At 38.8% G+C, this 24,496-nt stretch overlaps 1 protein-coding gene across 1 annotated transcript; it reads left to right on the top strand.

The window, feature by feature from the left end:
• Positions 1 to 19,365: 19,365 nt before the first annotated feature.
• On the top strand, positions 19,366 to 23,924 carry LOC108682142. The gene is made up of 2 exons (XM_018171260.2): positions 19,366 to 19,877; positions 21,457 to 23,924. Exon 2 carries the CDS (start codon positions 21,817 to 21,819, stop codon positions 23,461 to 23,463), a length of 1,647 nt encoding a protein of 548 aa, XP_018026749.1. The 5' UTR covers positions 19,366 to 19,877; positions 21,457 to 21,816; the 3' UTR covers positions 23,464 to 23,924.
• Positions 23,925 to 24,496: the final 572 nt, after the last annotated feature.

Consider the following 24,496-nt stretch of genomic DNA (forward strand, 5'->3'; position numbering starts at 1 on the left):
ACACACCCATTTAACGACATAGGACATTCAACAAAACACTCCATTTTAATCGTTCATACCTGCAAAGAATATGTTTCCATAACCTTGAAAAGTTACATGGCCATTTCGGGCTAGACCACGTAGTAATAGCCGAACTAAATTAAGAACATGGGGTTTTCGTCCCACTGTTTTTTGCGCATTTTCTCATTTATGGAAAAAGGCGCTATTGTGCTCGCCATGTCCGTCCGTCCGTCCGTCCGTCGATCCATCTGTCCATCCGTGTGACCACGTTTTCGTCGACCGGAAAGGGCGCTCTCTGTCACTCACTGCAGTGAGTACTGAGTTATATTTTTTCTCATTTTCAGCAGGGATGCGACCCGGAACATGCGCGTCGTGTTAGATGCGGAGCGTATAGGTTTTGTCACGCTTGCCTAGTAAGTAAACAAAGACTTACGAATATGGTTGAGTTCTGCCTACCTTACGTCACTAGGTTGTCAGGCGCGTGTGCTATATAAATTGATGTCCCGCTTTGTGAATGAACTCACGGTGCCTTCGATCGAAAAACAAAATCCTTCGACAAATCTCATTTTCACGTCTGAAGGTTCAAACCTGCAATAAACCGAAATATATATTGATGCATATATCATAATAGCTGAAGAGATGAAATGAAGGTAATAAAATAGTAAAGATATGAGGTTAATCGTGATATTTTGAACGTGAAACTAATTTTCTCTGAAACTTTCTATTTGTATGTGGCGTCTTCACCTGTCGATCTTTCCGCGACTTTCAAATTAATTTCCCAATGATATCATCGCACTAATTAAAAGATATAACGTGAATTTACCAGGCAAGAAATTTAACTTTTTTACCGTAAATATGTGAGAAATTCATACGTTGAATCATTCAAAGTTTATCCGATAATTTCAGGCGTTTGTATCCCTACTGGGAATGCAAATTTGTCCAAACTTATAAATGCGCCTGTATTATTATTTTTTATTTAAAAGGAGGGATATTCGGACGAACGTCAATCCTTAGGAGATATATGGCCATAGTTATGCATGCTATACCGTGGAAATGAGATTGAACATTCATTGTTGGCTTTGTATGCACTTAAATGCTACTGTTATTCGGTCAGCATACGCAAGCAACGTAAGCTAAGAGCCTGAACATAATAGCGAAGAAGACGACCAAACTCGTTGCTCGTAAAAGAGCCCCTCCTTAATCTCTGTCAAATGTTTTCTTCTGTGGATCCAACTGTTGGAGCAGAGCCAGCTTGTCCCGAGAGCTGAGGCTCCACAAATAGAAATATAGAAATGATCAGCGACAACCACCCACGAAGAGGTATAGAGGTCACTCGGCTCTCAGTCAGGCCAGCGCTGGACTTTACTCAAAGACTTGGGCATCTTTTATAGGTCGCTTTGAGTGTTCCACTTACACTGCATCTTCAGGCCGCTTAAGCGAAACAATCTGTTTATCTCGGGCTCATTAGAAGTATACGCTGTGTCGGATCTAAAATAATACGCGCTGTGTCTTATCTATAATAAAAAGTTGGATTTTTTAATAATTCGTGTCTCCTCACAGTTCAGTTTTTCTCATGGTACTAAAAACATTTAAATAATGTGAATAGTCTTGAGAGAGTCCCAAATTTTATTTAATTTCTCACTTTGGTAGTAATCTTATTTTCAAATTTGCAAATTAACCTTTTAATTCTTTATCAAAAAAATTAAAACGAAGATAATATCGTTATTTGTCTAAGTAAATTTATAGTGCCCAATGCAATCAAATGTTTATTACCTTTAGAATAATTCAACTCATCTAGTAAAGTACATCACAGGATGTTGTTAATCAGTGAAGCTTACGAGGAATATGCTGAAATATCTTCCCATTGTAAATGTTTTTGTTTACAAAACACTTCAGAGTAAATAGCAGAGAGCAAGATGACTTTTGCCCTCCTGGGCGAACGTGAGAGAGACAACGCATACTAAACTAGAGTCTTGAGTAGCGGCTGTCAGTTGCCTGTCGTCAACACAAACACGGTCAAAATTTAAGGCTGAAAATAAAAATTCAAATAACTGTTCACAAGATTTAAATGAACTGAATTTCTTCACGACGATCGGTTTGCGATCGCGTCGATTCTAGGAACTTCAGCCGAAGCTGCACAAGCGAGCGCACTATTTGCCTTGATGCGCTGTGGCAGAAACATGTGCGTTGCAGCTGCGTCTTCAGCAGCTGCCATCTTCTAATATTTAAAAAGGCTACTGTATTTTATTTCTAAGTAAAATATAATTTTTTGTACTTGTCAATAAGATTTTGTTTTAAATCGCAACAGCACTCAGAGCGAAAACTTATTTGCAGTCGTGATTTTATTTTAGTTACATAGTCTAAACATTTTATAACAGACTAAAATAAATGAATATATGGTTATAACCGACTGAAAAATCAAAATTTTTATATTGAAAATTTGTTACATTGAATTTTAAAAGTTCGTTAGAGACAAAATCGTGTTAGAAATCTATTTTATTCGTTATTTTCTGTTGGCAAATTTTAACGTATATAACCAATAATAATTAATTTATTTAGTATTAATTTGACCTTATTTTGATTTTTAATTTGACCTATAAATCTTTCAAGTAGTAGCAAAAAAATTTTTTGTGATTGAAAATAAATTATTATGTTAAACATGGAATATAATATAATATAATATTATATTATATTATTATATTATATAATATTGTAAATATATTATAGTTGAATATCATATAACATAACAAGTTTTATGCTCTACTGTGATGTTCTAGCGCATAACTTCAAAGCGATTCGGCAGACTTTAAGCGAACGAAAACTTAATGTTTCTAATTGTACTGAAATTAATTTCACAGTAATAACTTTGCTCTAAGTGATTTATTCAACCGAAAATTCTATTGGCTCTTGAACGTTTTATCCACTCTTTTCTGCCAGATAATTTTCGTCTTATTTTTTCAGTATTTTAATGTATTTTCAGACCTGTCCAAGTCGTCTTTTCCAGGTAATAAGAAAAATGAAGCGTCTCTCATAAATCTTCTCACCGTCACCTTTCTTTCAAATGCTTCGTATATCTATAATTGTTATCTCAATACATATTAACTTGAAATTTTTAAAGTTAATTGAAACAACGATTTTATTTCACGACAAAGCAACGAATCTTCATCATTCATTGTAACTTTAACGAAAACCCAAAAATCCTGAATGCCTTTTCAAAGAATAGTATTCACCAGCTTTTTAAAGTGCCTAATGATGTTCCTAAATGCCTGCATGGGGGATTTAATCCTGCTTTTATGAGTCAGACATTGTTGTCAATGTAAAGGTTCACGCTCGAAGGTTATCTTCCATCAAACATAAACGTCCGTGTTTATGCCACTCCCAGCGTAAATCTCGTCAACGAGAGAGCAATGTAACCATTTCAATTGCCATCTTTGCTGTTTTGCAACCTTGCAATATATCTTATGTCTGCCACAAACTTTGTCACGTCTCAAAGTCGATACATTTTTGGTTTTGATGCCATTTCCGCCGATATCGCAGGGATGAAGAAAAATGATTGCCGTAACCAAGCATGGGGCGCAGGCCATGGATTTGCATAAAGGTTACAAACAGAATGACATTATAGTGACGGCGGCCTGATTTAGGCATAATTACATTTCGCTGCGCGCCAAAACCTTCTACCGGCCGCCACAAACAGGCAAACTCTACAGGGCGGATGCATTGCTATCTGGAGAGACAAAATTCTTCCGAAATGGCCGTGCTAAACTGGACATTTCCATAATAGCCAGAAAATTGGCATCGCTGGATATCTTTTTTCTTCCAACCGCATCACATCGACCTTTGAGTCTATCAATAGGAATACATTTGTGAATTGGTTTTTTTTTCGAGATATATAATTTTCGAACACTAAAATTAAAGATTAAAGCTTGGTCCCTTTTAATCATCAAAGTTCAGGTTTCAAATCTTATTAGAAAATTGTTCATATTCAGCAGCATTTCTTTGATTTTTTTGATATCATTTAGATAAAATCTTTCAAATCTAACGAACCAAACCTTCATCATAACCTGCATGTAGTCTTTTCTAGCAATTTTTCCCATTGTTTGATTACATTATTAACGCTAATCCACTCGTAGGAATCGGTATTTTTTCTGCTAATGTTGTTGTTCAATGCATATAAAAGATTGAATTACAGTATTTATGCGAGTTTTCAGCAATTAATGTGAGGTTTAAGCTAATAAAAAGCCAATAAGCAAGCATTCCACTGATAAATTCATGTAGGTTCAACTAGAATCCAATTCTATAGAGAGGTTGCGAAGGATGCCTCTGCTGGTGGAATGGGGCGACCTATTATGTAGATTAAGTGTGATCTAAGAGATAAGTGTATTCACGTGAAACAAAGCTTTTGTCCCTCTATTCATTTAAGCTCAAAAGGATAGAGAGAATGGCATGTTCACTCTGTCGTCTTCTCTTAAAGAAGCGGTAGTCTCTAAAGTGACTTTACTGCTTGCCCACTCGCATTGGCAATTTGAATTGCAATGCCAGGAATTTTGCGGACATCACTTTTTTTTAAAATACCCATCGATGGACCATCGCTACAGAGAAGCGGTGATTGAGGTCTGGAGATGAGGCCCTACTTTTTTTTTACTAAATTGTTGTTAATTAAGCCTTTTTGATAACGAATAGACATTACATGTGCTTTTCATTTTAAACAAAGTAAAGTTAACCGAATTGCAAATTTTAATTTGTGATATTTATTAACATTTATCTCAAGCTGAATGCCATATAAAAGCATTTTGCTTTACATTTAGCTTACAGTTGTTGACAAAGGTTCGACATAATCACAGTTTATTATGTTCTTTTGAAATCTCTTGCCGGTTAATGTTATGTTTTGTTCGTTGATTTCGTGTTTGGCGCTCAGTTTAATTTATTGGGTCAATTTAAAAGTGTTAAACCATTGTGTAAAGTTCTCTTATTGAAATACTGATCTAGATATCATAGAGAGATTTTCGGATTGCATTAAGAACGACCAACAACAACGCAGTGTAGGGCAGCACATCAGCAGAGAAAGTAGTAATTATTTAAGCATCGCAGGACCCTGAATCTGAATCGACTCCCAATAATGTGTGTGTTCTGACAGCATAAATTTAGACCCCTAAAAACGAACAAAACGTTACGTTTTCACATAGCACATACTGAAATAAAAATTCAGTTACTCTATGTCTTCCTCTTGTCATGTTATAAATGTCATTTCAAGTTTATAACTTTTAACAATTGTTGAACTCTTGTGATGATAATGATTGCGATGCAAATCGATCCACAATATCATATATTCGTTCTTTCATCGTCTCAAAATTTGAATTTCGGAGCTCAGGAGGCTTCAGTTTTTCTTCAATATGTTTACTCGGTAAAGTAAATAAGATGTCAGTTATCTAGTTATTTTTGCACTTATAATTTTAACTGCAATTATAATTTTATACGCTATATTGAAAAATCACAAGAAAAAATTGTTCTTAGGAATCACTCTCTGATTTCCAACCAAACGTGCATTGTTGAAAATTTTAGGCCCAAGGATACTAAACATCGAGATACTTGTATTGAAAACTATGCTCCATGATCAATGATCAAATATTAATGAACTTTCACGCCGTCGTCTCGATTATAGTAAATAAGAATTGATATGCAAATTAAGTTTGCAATTTCATGGGCTCCAGTATGAACACCCATAAACCCTACCAAAAATAGTTACCCTTCCAGTACCAAACATAAAATATCTTATCGATGAAACTAGCCTAAATTGTTTCATCCTCTATATATGACAGCAACACTTCGCCATATAATGAAGCGTTTGGAGTCCTCGGCTCGCAACAACAGTGACATCATCGACTCAAACCTCGCTTGTAGAATACAATCAGGTAAACAACGGCAAGTTGGCTGACGGCATGACGACATATCACGATAACATACGCATATACTCCAAAACAATCCCTCACGCTGGGAATCTTTTTGTTAAATAGTAAACTTGCTATGGAAGTAAAAACCATCACTGCATTTACTCAGGCAAGCTCAACTCACAACCTAGTATTATCGTAAAATCAGCTGAGTGAGCTGCGGCCTCTACTGATACATGGGCTTTGATCCTCTTGTTGTTGGTTGAGGGAAGAACTTTTGGAGCGCTTCGCGGCGACGTTCTCTTTATGGTATGCAACGACCCAACGCTTGGCACTCCTTCAGTGAGAAAACTCGCTCAATTGATATATGGCTCAGTTTCTGGGCTAAATTGGGTGACAGAAAGATCTATCCGTGAGGATACAAAACTCATGTTCAGGTGTGGCATTTGATCGGGATTCTAAATCTTGAGTTGGACAATACTTGTAGTTATATTTCGCCAGCATTGATCCAGTTTGCTTTTTATGCTTGAACAATGACAAACAGTTGCAAATTTTTGGTCGTCTGCAGGATCTCAATATCTTGAAGGGTTACAAGTGCAATAGTTTGTTATTTGCAGTCATTAAACGAAAATTTACTTAATTTCCATTTGAACAAATAGAAAACCTAATTAAGTAATCTTAGAATTTTTTCTGCAAAAGAGAAGCACAAAGTAAAATTTGCTGAAGTATTTTACCGGTTGTTGTCCATGCTATACGATACTACGTATCATTATGATATGTTACTGTTAGTAGGTTTTGTATGGAAAGTGCGTCAATGTATTAACGTTATTTTGAGTCTACAGGTGAACAAATTTTTTCTATGAATGGACACTTAAATAAAAATTGATCATTAAACCATTTTCACAGAGTTGTAATGATACCTAAGAAGATAATTACAGTACACATTTTCCTATGATGCAACGCGTTAAATCTATACGACAAATTAGTATGGCCGACGGAAAGCTATGGACCATTTCGGCAGCGTGAGAGGAGTGCAAGACTCAGACTATGGCGTGCTTTTTGATGGGTTTGTCGAGACTACCTGTAGAATTGTTCACCTAGACGGTGTCTGTGGTTGCCGAGTGACGGTCCTCCTAAAACTCGTCTCGCATACTAATAACCGCTAACAGGTATGAAACGAACACTTGAAATGTAATTCTTCCTAGACATTAATAGCATCTCTTGTTAAAGGGATCCCTGTAGTTCCGCAATGATAATTATTTGAAACAAAGTGTCTGTGGATCTGATTTCATGCGATTATTTATAAATTGACATAGATATATCACATTAGGAATGAATTTCATAATATGTATGTATAGATTCAAGCTCCGTAAAAAAAACAATATCCTTAATTAGGAGTTTGCTACATATGCCACACTTCTTGTACAGTAGCATTACTATAAAGATCGCGGCACTATCGAACAGTATAATAAAAACCTGCAATCCAAAAACAATGTCGCGTAAAGTCTGCTTGATAAATTTCCCGGCCACAGCACCGATTTACTCCTAATTTACCGTCAATAATATCAGTAAATTACAGAGTGAGAAAAATTTTATAGAGTTTCGTTGACAGATTTATAGGAAGATTTGAATTATCGGTCAGATTGAACGACGCTGATGAAAGAAATTTCTTGGTTCTAAAGCCTTAACTTTTACAACAAGAAATATTAGTGCGAGACTTGACTCGATATTGCTCGCTTAAGAGACTCGATGCTTGAACAGAATTATTACTGCATGTTAAACTAGTAAATGTGCGGCTCCTTGGCGCCAGCTTTCACAACTTTATGAAATTTAATTATGGACTTTAATATTACCCGCAATGTGCTTTAATATCGTTTGATGGAAGCTTTATTGATCTCGATTTATAGTATCTGTTCACAGAATGGAAAATATTTGTATTTAAAATATATGTCTACGTTGTGCGTGTTTTGCAGTGCGATATACACTATTCCTGCTTGGAGTATTTTTTCTTTTGAGTCCAACCTAAATTTTAGCGCAAACGTCGTTGTATTAACAATTGCAACTAAAAATATATTTCTATTGATGTTATGATCTTTCTGTTACTCACAAATATGAGTGTACGAGTTTTATCTCTAATGTCCAGGTTCGTCGTCATTTGTGTAACAGGATTATATTGAGTGACTGAATCTTTTGAAAATATTTTTGAACCAATTTTAATTTCTCATGAATTCCTTAAAACTTAGTTATTCAGACACACATAATGAGACTGAGAGTAAATTATTATGATCGCCGAGTCAGAAACTGCATGCATCTTTGAAGTTCATGTCTTGCACAACCAGTCCGATAAAGCAGTGTGCTAGCAGAATCCTGTTTTGTGCGAGGCTGGTCTGATTTAAAATATAGCAAGACCTACTCGTAGTCTTGAATAAGCCCCTTTGAGTCGCCTAAACAAAGGCTTATCATTTAGAAGATATTGACGATTTTAGAAGCTTGCATGAATGAAGAAGCGTATCGATGGCATCAACCTAAGACGAAGTGTGACAACAAACGTGGCTTCAGAAAAATACGCCAGCGATTGTAAACACTAAAAAGGGTGCAGTAGTACAGCAGAAGTGCCATACCTGCGCATGTTTGTTTCGACAGTTCAGCATAAAATATGGGACTCCGAGCACACGGAGCATAGAGGTTGGTACTGATCAGCTTGTTCCAGATGGTGGTGCTGTATTGGCGTCCTTCGGTTAACTATACTTGTGTTGATTTTTCTTGCGTCAAAAGCATAGAAAAAAATGGTGGTTTCTGATTTATAAAAATGATTGAAAATATTTAGATTTGGCCAATATTTATTGGCTGGATGCAGAAGTAGGAATATTTCTTTTAATTGGATGATTTAGTTAACGATTTCACTGCTGCTGCTGAGGATGAAGATTCTGAACAATACTTTTGTGAAAACTCTGCAGCATTACTTTTGATCATTTGTGGTAACTGCGGCTGCTGATCTTAATGATATCAACAGTGATGGTTGATATCGTTAGTTTGTGTTGTGCCTTGCCGAAAGTATGGATGTCATGGCGAGCTTATCTTAATTCTCGAGTTCATGCAAACCATTGAGTGGCCCAGTAGTTAAAGTTCAGAGCACCAAAATTGGGGCAGAGAGGCGCGGGTTCGATCCCAGCTCTGTGCGCCAGTTTCTGGTCAGAATCGGCGAGGAGGCCGGGCGGTTAGCATCGCAGAATTGTAGCAGTGAGTTGCGAGTTAGAGACCGCAACAAGCTGTGAATGTTCTGCGATGTTAAGAATCGGCGACAGGCCTACGGCCTACTAACGCTGAGACCACAATTATTATTATTATTATTATTATTATTATTATCATTACCGCTATTATTGAAGTTCTACTAACGCGTTTAGTGCGACACGACCCACCAGCGCTGCCAGATGGCCTAAAAACGGCCAAGTCCGCGGATAGAAAGGCCTTTAATTCAAAATATACTAGTAAATTTGAAGTTTCGCGGTGTAAAAATTATATTTTCATTTCTTCCGTACTTTTTAAAAGTTAGTGAGGTAGTCCTGCAATCAGAAATTTTTGACGATAGACGAAATTGATGAAAACTGAATCGCGAAATTAGTCCGGAAAAAGACCCTGCAACCCACCTGTGGCTCGTGCCGCACTCAATGTATTAAAGAGTACGTACAATAAATAAACTTAAAAATTTTCCTAATTGATAAATTCCGTATACCTAGAAATTATATAACTAGAGCAGGAACTGAGTAACTATAACTTTACTCGGCTGTTAGTCACTTATTACAATATGGTATGTGTATTTTTCGGTATTCTTGATATGGCCAATGAACTTGCAAAAGATTATTTATTTAGCTGCACGTATGCAATTTATTTTGGTTCATCATAGGCAACTGAATAACTATTATTTGCCCCCATCAATACTGTTCTAAATTTAGATTGGGTTGCTACAACAGCTCACATCAATAGGCATGAGAATGAGGTTCATTATGTTGAGCCAGTAAACCACCGTTGGTTCTCAGTAGGGGTGACGTAGTAAGTGCAGTTCATGCCTCCAGAAGAGAGAGGCTCGGCAGCGGCTGCGCCTCTCGCGTAGAGCTCGTATAGACCGGCGACGCCCATACCTACGCTGCCCACGCTGCTACTCTCATCTGCATACTCTGAGGTACTGCTGCACTGCTGGTCGCCAGTACTCCTGCCACTGCTGGTCGCCAGTACTGCTGCCACTGCTGGTCGCCAGTACTGCTGCCACTGCTGGTCGCCAGTACTGCTGCCACTGCTGGTCGCCAGTACTGCTGCCACAGCTGGTCGCCAGTACTGCTGCCACTGCTGGTCGCCAGTACTGCTGCCACTGCTGGTCGCCCGTACTGCTTCCTCTGATGGTTGGCAGTACTGCCGCTGATCTGCAGTAATAGAACTGCTGCCACTGCTGGTCGCCAGTACTGCTTTCTCTGATGGTCGGCAGTACTGCTGCCACTGCTGGTTGTTGTACTGCCGGTAGTACTGCCGCTAATCCGCCGTAAGCTGTTCAACATTACTGCTGCCGCTGGTGATCTGCAGTACTTCTTCTGATCTGCAGCACTGCTATCACTGCTGGTCGGCTGTACTGCCGATGAGCTGTAATCTGCTGCTGAGGATTAAGATTCCGAATAGTATTTTTGCTAAAACTCAGCAGCATTACTTTGCTAATGCTGCTACATTGCTCTCCTGCTGCCATGCAGCACTGCTCTTCTGTCGTTCTTTTGCTGATATTTTACGGTACTAATGCGGCTAATGCCGGCTATTATATAATATTGGTGTATTTTTAACCCTACAGGAGCATTTAATCATTGAAGCTGTAGCTCATTCCACTACCATACATTGTTGTTGGTGCTGCCTCAATGACGCGGCATAATTTTCCTCAATTTTATACCTCTGTATTCTTGAGATATTTTGCACCAAAGTCGAAAGTTTCAGACTTGTAAGTTGCGAAGTACATCAACTTCTACGCGTAATCGATCGCCATTTGTTGTTGTTGTTTTAATATGGGTCCTGCTGGGCGGACTTACCTGACGTGTTGCACCTGAGAGGTCATCGCGCAAGTCCATCAACGCCCATCCAGCGACTCAGACCAGAACTATGCTGGAGTAAGTTGGGGATTGTGTGAGTAAGCTTATGAGTAACCAAGGCAGCTAAGCCGCATGGTGAGGTATCTCCATCATTTCCAAAACTGCGGGACATGGTGATTATCGGACGCCTACAATGAAGAGCTCGATCGTCAGAGATGGGATTTAGGTTCGTCCTCATCAGAGAAGAGGAGCTTCAATGCGAATTTGTGTCATCGGTAGCGAGTAATCGTGAAAAATTGCATTATCGGTGACCTCTACAGCAGAAAAGAAGCACTGATTGCAACTTTGACATTAGTACCCGTTGAAAAAGCTTTTGGAAGTCACTGGCATCTTTTGAATTATATTATTTCACCATTATGATTTATCCTTTACCAAATTCTTTTTCAATTAAATGGATGGTTATCATAAGTCACACAAACACGCGTTTATTTCTCATTATAATGCCGTAAAATTTTATACAATTTTTCTGACATATCTCTTTTAAAACCCACATTCAAACTTCCTCGTAACAAATTAGGAACCACTATACATCGAATCCAGAAAGGGCATCTGATTCTTGGCAGTTCTTGGCCCAAGCTTTTATCAGGAGCGTGAATGAAATTAAATGCCATAAGCCACAGACTTGCGAGGAAGCCACAGCACCGCGCTGCAATCCAAGGCCAGTAAGCACTTACCTCCTAAACTTAGCTATTTTGTTTACATCAGTTACGACCAAAAACCAAGAAAAGGGTGTTTTAAAAGAGTTCACCGTTCATTTATGACAACTGTAATGGTCGACAACGTCATAAAATCCTTTTTTACGAGTGTTTCACCTATGTTTGCTAATGGATTCATCAACAGCAACCCAAGTTAAACATTCATATGCAGAAGCAAAATATCCATTCCACTTTAGGACAAAACCTCAGTTGATATCATTTGCACATAGTTGAAGTATTTTTTAAGACTTTATGATTAGTTACTTATAACAGAAAGCAATATTGTTCATTTGATGTTAAGGAGGAGTTTGAGCGAGGAAGCATTATGTCAAGTGTCGCATTAGTGTACATGCAAGTGCGGCAAGAGTGCAAAGTGTGGGCGGCAGCAGTTTGTGAATAGAGGAGCAGCGATATACTCAGGGGCGTCTCCTTAGTAAACCTCTCAGCCTGCATGAGCTGCTGCTGCTGTGTTGTTCGTCGTAGGAGGAAGGGAGATCAGCTTTGCCTCATGCACCTAAGCTTCCATGCAGCAGCCAGTTTTTTGACGCTCTGCGCCAGACCAGCAGCCGCTACTACACACACTACTACGCCGCGGACGCGGCCTCTTAAGGCCTTTGCCGGACTCTCGTTCGCCGTGACCATTTGCAGAGAAGCTCGACGTTCTCCCTTGGCTAAAACCGGCCAGCTTCACTAAGCCTCCTGGTGCATCGCTTTCTAAATAAGGCTGTGACTGAGCTTTATTAATATGATGCCGTAAACTGTTGAGTTCATTAGTATTCTTAGCAAACAATCTGGGCACTAAAAAAGGTTAAATTTCATTACCACACATTGTGATCACCTGGGAAACTGTACTTTAGTAGCGACAAAACTATTTCTTCATTTCCTAGAGAAAATAAGGGCATAAGATTGACAATAATGTCGTAATCACGAATCCTGAAATTCGGAAAGAAAATAATGTAATTATATATTTATATAAGTACCTATTTAAATAGAATTAGATTGCTAGTCTGAATTATAGTTAAATTGTTAGGCTTAGAAAAATAATCATGCGATCATATTGCCTGTCATTGAACATTCTTTGTAATACGACAATATTTTATGGAAGCATTAATCTTGAACAGTTGTTGCAGCCTTAATTGTTGGGGAATAGTACCAATTTAAATAATGTTTCAGTAATAGCAATTTTTTCCGTTTTCATTTAGACTTTTCCGGACTTTAGGTTTCATCATTTCAATTTTTTGTTCGCGCTTCTTTTAGAGATAGAGGACTACACGGCATAGCGCAATTGTAAATAACCAGAGTTTGATATACATGTGTGAAACTCAGTGTCTTTTATGCGTACTATGCCAGCAAGACAGCGCTCGAGTTGCAACAGACGAAGTCCTCAAACAGTATATTCACTTTAGCAGCTCATGTTAGTGGACTTTATCTACAGAATTAATATTGTATCAATATTACATATAGCTACATTTAAGAATATATGTAGCTTTCTCAGTATAATTTTGAATGGCCCTCACGGCCCAGAAAGTTGTTTAATAAGACCCTGTGAATTAGAAACACATGACCCTTATTTTGCAAACACAACCTGACACTGACGACCGAATAATATTGCATTGTTCCATTGTGCGGTTGCCTTGTTTAACAGTTGGGCTTTATTAAGTTTACCTCCTGCCGTTTCAATGCCCGCAAAAGATCGTTTTTAATTGAGATGCTTCTTTTATCCCTGTACGAAAGCCTATTTTACGCCTATATTTTTATTTTAGCCTATATTTTATATTTTAGCCTATATTTTTATTTTAGCCTATATTTTATCCCTGTACGAAAGCCGATCCCTGTTTCACCTCGTCGATTTTTGCTCCTCGAATTAGTTGTTATTTTTCACTCAACTTTTATATAGAATATATTTAGAAAGTTCACATTTCTCAGGCTGTACGGCACACGAAGGCGTTTCTACCTAAATTATTGTTTCATTGTCGGTTTCGCTTCGTCGACAGCCCAATGCAAGTAGAAGTGCCGCCCTTATAGCAATAGTGTCGCATTTTCTATGCGACGGAAAATATGCAAATAAATAGAGTGTTCGCGTAGGAGGATGTATCACAACTGGCTCTCCTACGGACGCCTCTCACCATTTCAGATCCGTTTTGCCTAACGAGATTCGTTTTTATATTGATATAACATCTGTCGTTGAGTAAAGTTTCTTCTCGTCCTGAAGGGCTAGTTGAAAACTTGTTTAGAATGTTAGACGTAAGAGTAGCCTCGTTTTTCTTATGGGGGTAGCGTAACGAAATAAATATGTTTAATGATGTTTAATGAGATGTATGAGCAATTGGTTAATTTAAGTATTCCTTAAGTTAAGCTGAAGAAATGTTGAATTTTTTTCAATGATAGTCACTGCTACACGTCATCAAATTTTCCTGGTTGTTTTGTGACCTGAGCGAATTAATATTGTTGACCATTCGTTGGACGACAATAATAGGACATGAATGTCACTGACAGTGGACCAATATTTACAAGAAGCCTACATCGAATGACAAGAAAATTGAATAATGTAGTGAGTCATTTTTTCTTCTTTTGCTGTAGGACCAATAATAGCTGGTTCTTGCAAACACGGAGATATACTCAACGCTAATAAATTTTTCCTCATTGAAGATGTCGTGCAACCCTCAAGATTAATGGTTGAACTAATTTTGTGTATTCAATGGGCAGATGGCTTCATCCATCAGCCAGCAGCAAACATTGGGCCATCAAGTTATTTCATATCGCACAATTTGAGATTTGGATGCCTTCGAGTCATACACGATTTGTATAGGCGTCGTGAATAACCTGGCCCTGAATGTCTCTTTAATTGTATTTACGAATGCAGGAAGTCGGTGTTTCTCTTACATCTGAGTAAGTTTATTTCGTACACAAGTATGTTTCCTGTGCAAATAATAATTGAAGAGTTAGGCACTGCTGCTGTAAGATTTCTTAGGAAACTTGATTGGTTATACAAATTTGTATCGTTATTTACATGTGGAGAAGCAAGCTTAAGAGCATTTGGAGAAAATTTTTGTTCCATTATAAGGAGTACAAACATTTTTCTAAGTTACCCCCAAAATTTGCGTTAACACAATTTTCCCCGTTATACCAAAGAGTATAGCAAGTTAGGAGGCTCAGATTTGAGGTAGGAAAATGATGACGCTTTTCATTTAGTTCTTCGGCCAAAGTATTGAACCTTGAATAAATAACAGATCGTTACAAGTTATTAATGAAAATGGAAAGTAAACAATTATTAACATTTCACATATATTCAGCAATCAAACAAAAAACAATTTTTACAGAATGGCAGTAGTTTTTTTTAGAAATGTGAACGAAGTGTACTAGTGTCGTGTTCAAGGAGGTGACGTTCACCTTCACGCGTTAATCTAATTCTTGCTTTAGATCTAATTCCAAAATTTCCTATTTTATCCATTCAGAATCTGGGACGTAGACGCTACAATACTACGAGATTATCCTGGCATATTCCTCCTAACTTATAGTCTTGACATGTGCGCCCCCCACGAGATATGTTGGCAGGTTTCTTATCCGAGGCTGCGGCACCACACACCGAGCTGTCATGGAGCATCCGCAACATGCTTGCAAAATGGCACACAAATACAGGTATTATTCAGTAAATATTCTGCCTAAGGAGTTTGCTGACGTACAATGTAAGCTTTTTTACTTCTTGTGGTGGCAGTTTACGCGTTGAAGACCACGTTTTAGCATTTGCATCGAGAGTCTGAAATCGAAGAATTGGGTAATGTTTCCGGCAGTCCTATAGCTGTTCCTTCAGCCAAATTCGTATGAATGTGATATTAGAATCTCTGCAATTTTTCTTGTTGGAAGAAGGCGTGCGCATCCATGGAAAGAGTATAATTCCATAAAACTTTTCACCCACACGGATGAAGAGAAGGCCGCGTATCGAAGTGGAATGACGTTCGTTAATGAAGCTTGCTCGTGTTGTAGGACTGGGGCGGCGTCTCCAGTAAAGCTTACGGTGCCCAGCTATCAGTAAGCTTTACAATCACCATCATATTGTTGAGAGTGCCTCACTCCACCGCAACATTGATATTTCCAATCCTACCAGCGACATCGCTGCAATTGCGTGCGCTGTAGAATTCAGGTAAAATGGCATTACCATTAAATGCGTTTAATGTTAGTCGGAGCTCGCACATAGATCTGATGGGTGTAACTTTCGTAGTGGCTGTTGGTCTTTTAATTTATCAGGCGTACTGCTGGCTGTGATAAGACAAAATTAGCCAAAAGAAATGGGAAATCTTTGCACACGGTGACACATTGCTCTTAATTTTATGTTGCACCGAAGTTCTCTTAGTATTTGAAATAATTTTTCAGTTTATGTGCAATATTTTTGGGAGAATTACTTCTTGTGTGCATGAGTCGCTTGTCAAGGGCGTCAATGTGTTGGATTTTTAAACATAGGATTATTTTGAATGGCGGATCCCCCATTGCTTATCTGTGCTAAATGCTGTAGATCTCGTCTTATGCTCGTCTCTTGCACGTTATGTCGTCTTTTATAAGCGTTTTGCACGCTTATGCTCGTCTCTTGCATCATTTCGGGAACGCTGGCTCTAATGCTGCAGAAAGAATTGCCCATGCTTGCACGAGCAAAGTAATGTAAAATGTTTCTCATATCACTTTGCAAAAAAGTTTAGAAATGTTTTCAATTCAAAATATGAATACTAAAAAATAATGTTCGAATTATTTATTAACATGTGTTATTAATAAATAGGATCCTTCAAAGCAAAAAATAATCACAGTGTGCATAAGTACCGGCATGAAAGTTGCATGCATGATTACATTTTTGATGAGATAAACATCGGAAAACTTTTATAAATACCGGCAAAAGCGATGCACGGTATCAAGCTTTTGATTCACGAGAATTTGTAATTTTTTTTTTGCTTTCGTCAATGAAATACAATGACACTTCCGGGAACTGGTAAGAAGTCTTCTGGTAAAGCTTTAGGTCTCTCCACCCACGTTCTTCGAAAACGACCGCTGGGAGAGCGCATCGATTGCTCAACCTTTGCGCACGGATAAGAGTATCGTTTTGAACCTCGAAATATATATTTACATATACATTAATTTTTATAATGTCGCTATTTTAACGATAATGGCAAATTTCTTCATAAACTTTTAAATTTCATAATTATTTCCTTCCTATCCCCAACTCTTCGTGTGAATACATGTTCAAATATTTGCCATATCCCGCAGCCAGAGCACGATATCGCGTCAGGCTCGCCGCCACGGCGGCGGCCAAGGTTCGTCAGCGGATCGGAAATGGCTGAGCAATAACGAACGCTGAGTATGCAGGACGGTATGCGAGGCCTCCATGAAATTGCTCTGATGGAATGAATTATGCTGCACACGCTGCAGTAGCCCACTATAATGCTGCACACGCTGCAGTGGCGCCACTATAATGCTGCACACGCTGCAGTGGCGCCACTATAATGCTGCACACGCTGCAGTGGCGCCACTATAATGCTGCACACGCTGCAGTGACGCCACTATAATGTTGCACGCGCTGCAGTGACGTCTCGTATGATAAATCCTTGCCTGAAACAGAATTTTCAATTCATATATGTTATGTTATGGCAATAAATAGAGATGTGAGAGCTTCCGCTGCATGGGAGCGAAAGTGTGCCCTTTGTTGATAATTTTCCTAAATAATTAAATAATTAGCTAATTGTCCGGATGTGTATGTACGTTTCAAAAGAACGGCAACAAAACCAAACAATGTTCTGAAACGATGAAAAAGCCAAAAATAATGAAGTGGGCAAAAAATTAGCCCAGATTGGGAACTCCACCATGTGTTTATTCTTCATAGGTAAATGTTTTCAATAGGCATTGAACCCTCACTGGTAATTTGATGCACGTTACTAAGCGTGAAGTCAGGTTAATTCTATAGATCGTGGCATTAAAGGCAACTTGTAGGTTTCGATAGGCACGGAGTCACGTTCAGTCGTTTATTTCGCATCACAGATCTTGCTAAGGTAATATCAATAAATAAAGTGAGGCAATGAATAGACGGTATGAGTACTTAGGGCGTTCCTAATAGGAAATTTACTAAGGGCGTTCGATATGGCCGAGTGGTGCATGGGGAGGACAGTGCGCACGGCAAGACAGGCTTGCTCGGGCGTGCCGGCCATAAGCGCCCGTCCGTCTCCTACACAACTTCTCTAGCCGCGACTCCACCCTCCTTTTTTGGGCATCTTTTTCACTTTAAACTCACGCGTTCGTACGTGAGTTGTAAACGGTCCCATGAGACTTGATTTTGTAATCGCAATATTTTGCGATGAATTTTCTTATTCAGAACTCCCGGAATATATGTGTAATCTAATCGCGAACAAAAAGTCCCGCCAAATCAGTCTGGAGTGAGACTGTGTTTTGGGAGGGCGTTATCAAGCGAGGTGCCCCTGGAGACTACAACGCCAGTCGGGCGCAAGCTTCGATCGTGGTAGCAAGTGGCGGGCGAGGCTCTTCAACGCTCCACTGCCTGACGTAGTGGCATTCTGAGACTGTTCTCCAGAGTGCCTCAAGTGTCCATCTGTAAATTCACACATCTATATTAAAAAAAAATTATCATACTTACTTTTCAAGAAAATGGTATGCATCAGGCGATGTACTTACTTTTATTTAAATTACGCTGGACTAGAGACAAATTGAACTGGACTTGAAAGTAGAAAAAGTTGAACGTAAAGATTTACCGTTTTGAGTGTGAAGAGTGTAAGGATAAACTCATTTATCATTATGAATTTGCATGTTAGAGAACATTTACTTATTATTATTATTTTTTTTTGTTTGCAAGTGTTATGCGCTTTGTGCAACTCTACAAACTATAACAATTCAACAGCGTAGTCTCTGGTCTATAGGAGAATTTGCGTTAACCTTATACAAATATATCCGAGAGACCGAGCAACGACCACATCGGCTGTCACCATCATCTGTTAGCATATATTTATTTTGCCTCTGCTACTATTCTTCGCTCGATTTACTGGGATAAAAACCTGACTCTCATTGCATCAATTTACGATCGTGCAGTCTGTAATTTTCTGTTTAATGCGTGGCACGGAGGGCCAAACGAGTCGCAAGTCAATCAGCGACCTTGCGGTCAAAGTGAGGTACGTTTGACGCCAGGCGTTGTGGTCATTGCAAAGAGAGAGGAGTACCCCAAGGGCCAGTGTTGGGTCACTATCACCTTTGCTACGCCAATTATCGACGGCCTAAACACCTGTTCACAATCGTGCCCAGCAACATGCCTATAATACGACACCTCCTTGTACAAACCTTTTTGTCTTCGATAGTTTGTTTACCATACCGATGCTGCTTTTGAAATTTTCATTAGCCGATTAGGTATCAATTTACATCGTCAAATTCGAATGTTCGAACATTGTAGCATGGCGGTATAGTTTTTCAATACACGACGTAATGCAATTGATAATTAAGCCAGGTAAATTTGACTTAAGTTTGATTGAATGAGGGTAAGACATTATGTGAAAAGGTTTGATTTGGGATTTTGAAGTATATTAAGACATCGCTTCTAAGAAATTAAAAAGTGAAATGACATCTGAAAAACCCTCATAGAAGTAACGTTGAACTCTTCGCCGTAGTGGTTGCCAGCTGGGCCTAAACTAACATACTGATTAACATATTTCCACATTTATTTTCAGATTTGGAGGTATTTTCAGGCAACTATATGTTTGATTGATGTCATCATAACTTACTCAGGACTTCAGTGGCATCAAACAGCCATTTTTTCATTTCAGTGCAATAAGTACTTGTGATTGAAGGAAATAGTTAACAAAATCAGTGCCTCCTCATTGTATATGCTTACATGGGAAGCGTGTTACTCCGGAAAACAATACACTGAAGTTCGTGATCATTTCTTTGAACTGTATTGAAGGCCCGTGACCATCTGAATACTGAAGACCAGTGATCATCTCAAAACTGGAGACCATTGATTATCTCACTACTGGAGAACCGTGATCTCAACACTTGAGTCCCCTGATCATCAAGTATCATCACTCCATCGGTTGTTGTCACAGCTGATGCAGTTGGTCCACTCGAGTGCCTGCAGAGGTGCCGGTTTGCGACGGAGCATTGCTGCCAGGCGCCGCGGGCGTCGCGCCTCCAATAAGGTAAATACTAGCGCCGCGTCGTCCGCCCCTATAAGGCATGACTTCAAGAAAGTACCTTAAATGAGCGCTGCAGCGAAAGAGGAACCCAAACCGGGACCGGGAACCCTGAGGAGTTATTCGCTGGGAATCAATCGGGGATTAGTCAATTCGGGAATTTCGTCGTTCTTATTCTTATGATGGAAAGTAATGGAAACTTATTTTAGTACAAAGTTAATTTAATAGGTACGTTGTACGAACAATATTAAAATGATATACCAGGTCAATTTAATGGTTCCTAATTTTGAATGATTGTTATAGAATTATTATTTCAGATAAGATAAAAGGGCGAAACGACAAACTAATATGCAGTTGCAAAACCTGTTTTTAGAGCGAACCAAAGTCGTATTAACCATTGGACATTTTATTCGTCCTTATATTGCACGCCATAGAAAGGAGACTGGTTGCATTCTTCTGTTCTTTAATAGTCAACGTTAATTAGGCAGCACAGATGGTTGACCCTTAGTGGCCTAGTGGATTTTTACTGCTTACGTGCCTCCGTGTATGCGTTGAGGTATAATGCCTCTTTCTTATCTAACAAACAAACAAATAAATTAAAATGATTTAAATTTGATCTTCTAGAATAAGTGGTTACCCTTGATCCCGTAGTGATAGTTTTTTATACTATTTTTAATCGCTCAAAATTGCTGGTCTTCGTCTTCTACGGTGAATTACGTAATTATTGCTTGGCTCAAAGTTAGTATTGTTGATTTAAATATTTCGGATTCGAAAGTATCATTCGATATCTTATAATTTACATTGAATAATTTCCTTTTCATATCTTAAATTTTTTCTTTCGCATCTCTTCTAATAAATCAAATCTAAAAAATTATTAGTTGCCATTTTGGGCAATTGCAAATATACTTGTATGTTATGGGGAATGTAATTTGGTATCTATATAACACGTACAGGTTCATAATTTCTGTTTCTTTGCTTGTTTTAGATGTAGAATTAGGCAGGCATAAATAGGCTTAGAAAAGTGATCACGGAACCTGAGAGATAAATGAAGAAATAAATGCTCCCAAACGCAAAATATTCAGTCCATTTTTAAGTTTTTTTAATGTTTGAATATAACTAGGAGTGTTTACAATGGGTATTATTAGTTGCTTTGTCATATTTGGAGGCAAAATATTACAGAAAGGGTTCATTAGTTGGGACGGGAGATAAATTCCGTGAGGAAACTGCAACGCGTTTGAAGTAGTGATCCTCGCTCAGCAAATAGATGTGTTCCATGAATTCTAATGAACGCATTGTATCATCTTGAGAATTTAACTTTTATGAAGCCAGTCTAGAGTTCAAAATGTGATCCTAGTTTTTAAAAAAAATCTCATGAATTTATCTCCACCTTAAGTTAATATTAAAGAAATGCTCAATAAGACGTATATATATTCAATAAGGGTTTCAGAGCTTTATCCTCATGAATCAATCATGCAAGGAATAAATGTGAAGATAAAATATATAATCAAAATAACCGAATTTGGCATTACATCATATCAATTCTTTGTTTTTGCGAGTTCTGAAGTTTGACTTCTTCTCTTGACAGGCTACTTCTTCTGAGAGAGCTGGTTGCGCCTGGGAGAACGAATTATCCAACGCTATACACGTTCACCGGACCTGAAAAAAGCTCATGTCAAGTGCTTGAGGCATTCAGCCTTCTGTGAGAATCGAAACATTCAGCCTTCTGTGAGAATCGAAACATTCAGCCTTCTGTGAGAATCAAAGAACTGCTGAGTTTTCACTTCACGAGACCGTGGACTACCTCAAGAAGAGGGGTAACATTACAAAACTCTACGGATCCGGCTGACATCATTTGACCTGAAATTTCCTCAGATGTGTGTAAGCAACTTATTTCGATGAATACTCGTTTCTTTTGCGTTTCATTAGATATAGTTAGTGTATATTCATGCTTGAGTGGAGTTTCAGTAAAATGGAATTGATTGACAGTTGTTCAGCAAAGTACACACTTCGAACCAAATCTATTCTCAAGCGCATTGAATCTGAGCGAACACGCCACACCAACAGCAAGAAAAGGGAAAACAAAGAGAAGGAGAAGCCACCACCTCTGAGCAAATACAGACGCAAGACGGCTAACGCCCGCGAGAGAAACAGAATGAAGGAGATAAATGATGCTTTCATTAGCCTGCAGAGCAGCCTACCTGATATTCCGGGAACAGACGCCGATAAATTGACGAAGATAACTGTTTTGAAGTTAGCAGTGACTTACATTGGGGCTTTAGCTAAGGTGCTAGACACTAATTCTGCGCTGCCAATGGACGTGGAGGACGTACGCCAGATGTGGTGTATGGATAACGCACACATCACCAAAACAGATAACTGCTCCAAGACTTTCAATAAAAACTCGCCCGCTAGAAAAGATTCGCAGAATAAATTAGGTCTTGTGAAGCCATTGACTACTGCAAGCCGAGCTCAGAGTTCGGCTCCGAGGAAGAGACATCCCTCGAACCAAGCCGGCAAACTTGATAACCAGAAAGATAAGTTCTTGCACTCAACTATCAAACCTGCAGTCAAAAAACCTGGTAAGTCTCGGAGTCGAGGCAAAGTGTGCCGAACGAACAGCGTGGCTACAAACAATGGGGCATATATCACGCTCAAAAATTGCGCTATGCAAACAACTCACAATCCAAAGTCTCGTCAAATCAATAATCAGCCTCTAATGATGTCAATGACTGTAAAAAGAACTCGAATGGAGCCAATTGTAGGGCACAGATCAACAAAAATGAGAAAGTATGAACCGCTTCTGACCTATTCCACCCCAGATTTGACGCAATTCAATACAATAACTCAGAAAATACCGGGCATTAACTTCAGTCAGGGCCAACAGTTATGTAATGGCTTACAAATTCAAACACCACCGAATTATACAGTTAAGTCATCATTCACACCGCAGTATAATATCTTGCCGCTTCAACACATAGATCCTAGTAAGAATTTTCCATTTCACCGAACGTGTACACCCAACAATGTAAATATCCAGCAGATAAAACATAACTATTCAGCTATTCCCAATTCTTTTCAAACTGTCCATCAATCCCTCGTAAGCAACGACCAAAAATCGTATTTCACTCAATCTTCACCAACAGAACTTCCACAATATTTGCCCGCTCAGACAACCACAGATTGCGTTACGTTGGGTGGCCTCTCATTCCAAGATCTCGACAGCCCGCCCGTGAGAAATGACGTCCTCTTGGAGTTTCCACAAGATACTAAGCTTCCAAGTTCTGCGGATTCCGCCTTTTCATCTGGAGAGTCTGCCCCTTCGAGTCCAAGTCTTTCATTGCCCCCTAACACCCCAACGTTCGGCGACATATCTCCTTTCAGTTCTCTTACGAGCCTCAGTGGAGGGTCCACTTCAGGCTGTAGTATCAGCAGTACGGACTGCGACAGCGTCTTCAATAGTCTGCTAGATTGTGAGCCATTCCAAGACGAATTGGATCATTTCACTGCTGCCTTCACCGAGGAGAGCAACTCATTTAATTTATTCATGGATCAAGCATCGTCTACCTTCATCAATTGCAATGTTGATGCATAAAGATGACCCATGAATTATATTAATCTTCTAAAAAACAGCGTAAAATGATCTTTGCTATCAGTGTATTGCTTACTATTTTTTTAAGTACAATGTTGCTATTCATAAGTTATGTGAAAATGATTTGCGTTAAGGTTTCATTTTTTTTGCGTTATCTCTCTTACATTAATATCTTGAATTACATATTCAGGACCGCTTTCAACGATCGGTAGACGAGGGCTCTTGAGTTCACCTCTTGACTTTAGAGTAGACAAAAAGAGCACCGAAAAGAATTGTCAGGTATTGGATTTTTGTCCATTGCAAATTTGGCCAAGGGTATTAAGACTGAGACCTTCGGAATAAAGACCGACTTTGTTACATAAATGTGTAAAGACAGCTTTATCATAGATTCTTATGAATATATATCTCATTGCTTGCATATCATTTCATATACAACTCTTGTGAAAGTACATCTTTGAAATGACGTTATGACGTTTGTTGTCCTTATTCACGTCGTATTCATCAAAAGAGTTTTTCAACTTACGGTCATCTTCAAAATATCTAACGAACTTAATTTGCAAGTGAATTGGGAGAATGAAGAATTAGATCAGAGAAAAACAAAGGGAAAGAAACACAACGCACGTAACTCTGTTCTCGAGTGCCAGGTTAATATCGCCAAAATTCATGATTATAAATATTTAAAGCAAATAAGGTAGCAAATCGTGCACACCAAGCTGGTAAATTTCATGGCTGAAGTATAATTTGAGCTTTTTGCTGATAAGAGGCGCTGGACTTCCTCTAATGTACAAAATGCACGTCAGCTTTCCAGTAGAAGACTGTCAGTTTGAGAGCTCACTCGGATCCTTCACACGTATTATGCACCAAAAACGTGTAACTTTTTGAGTGTATCTACTACAAAAATCCTTATAAAAACAGAAATGACGGCCGCTCATGTGCATTGGATTTACTTGAGGTGAGTTGCGTGGTTTGCGATTGGCGGCGATTCAGCTCGCAGCGAGTACTAGCGTCACGGCAATCAATGGTGCGAGCGGATCAA

Source organism: Hyalella azteca, unplaced genomic scaffold (genome assembly GCF_000764305.2).
Source record: "Hyalella azteca isolate HAZT.00-mixed unplaced genomic scaffold, Hazt_2.0.2 contig13234, whole genome shotgun sequence".
Lineage (NCBI taxonomy): Eukaryota > Metazoa > Arthropoda > Malacostraca > Amphipoda > Hyalellidae > Hyalella > Hyalella azteca.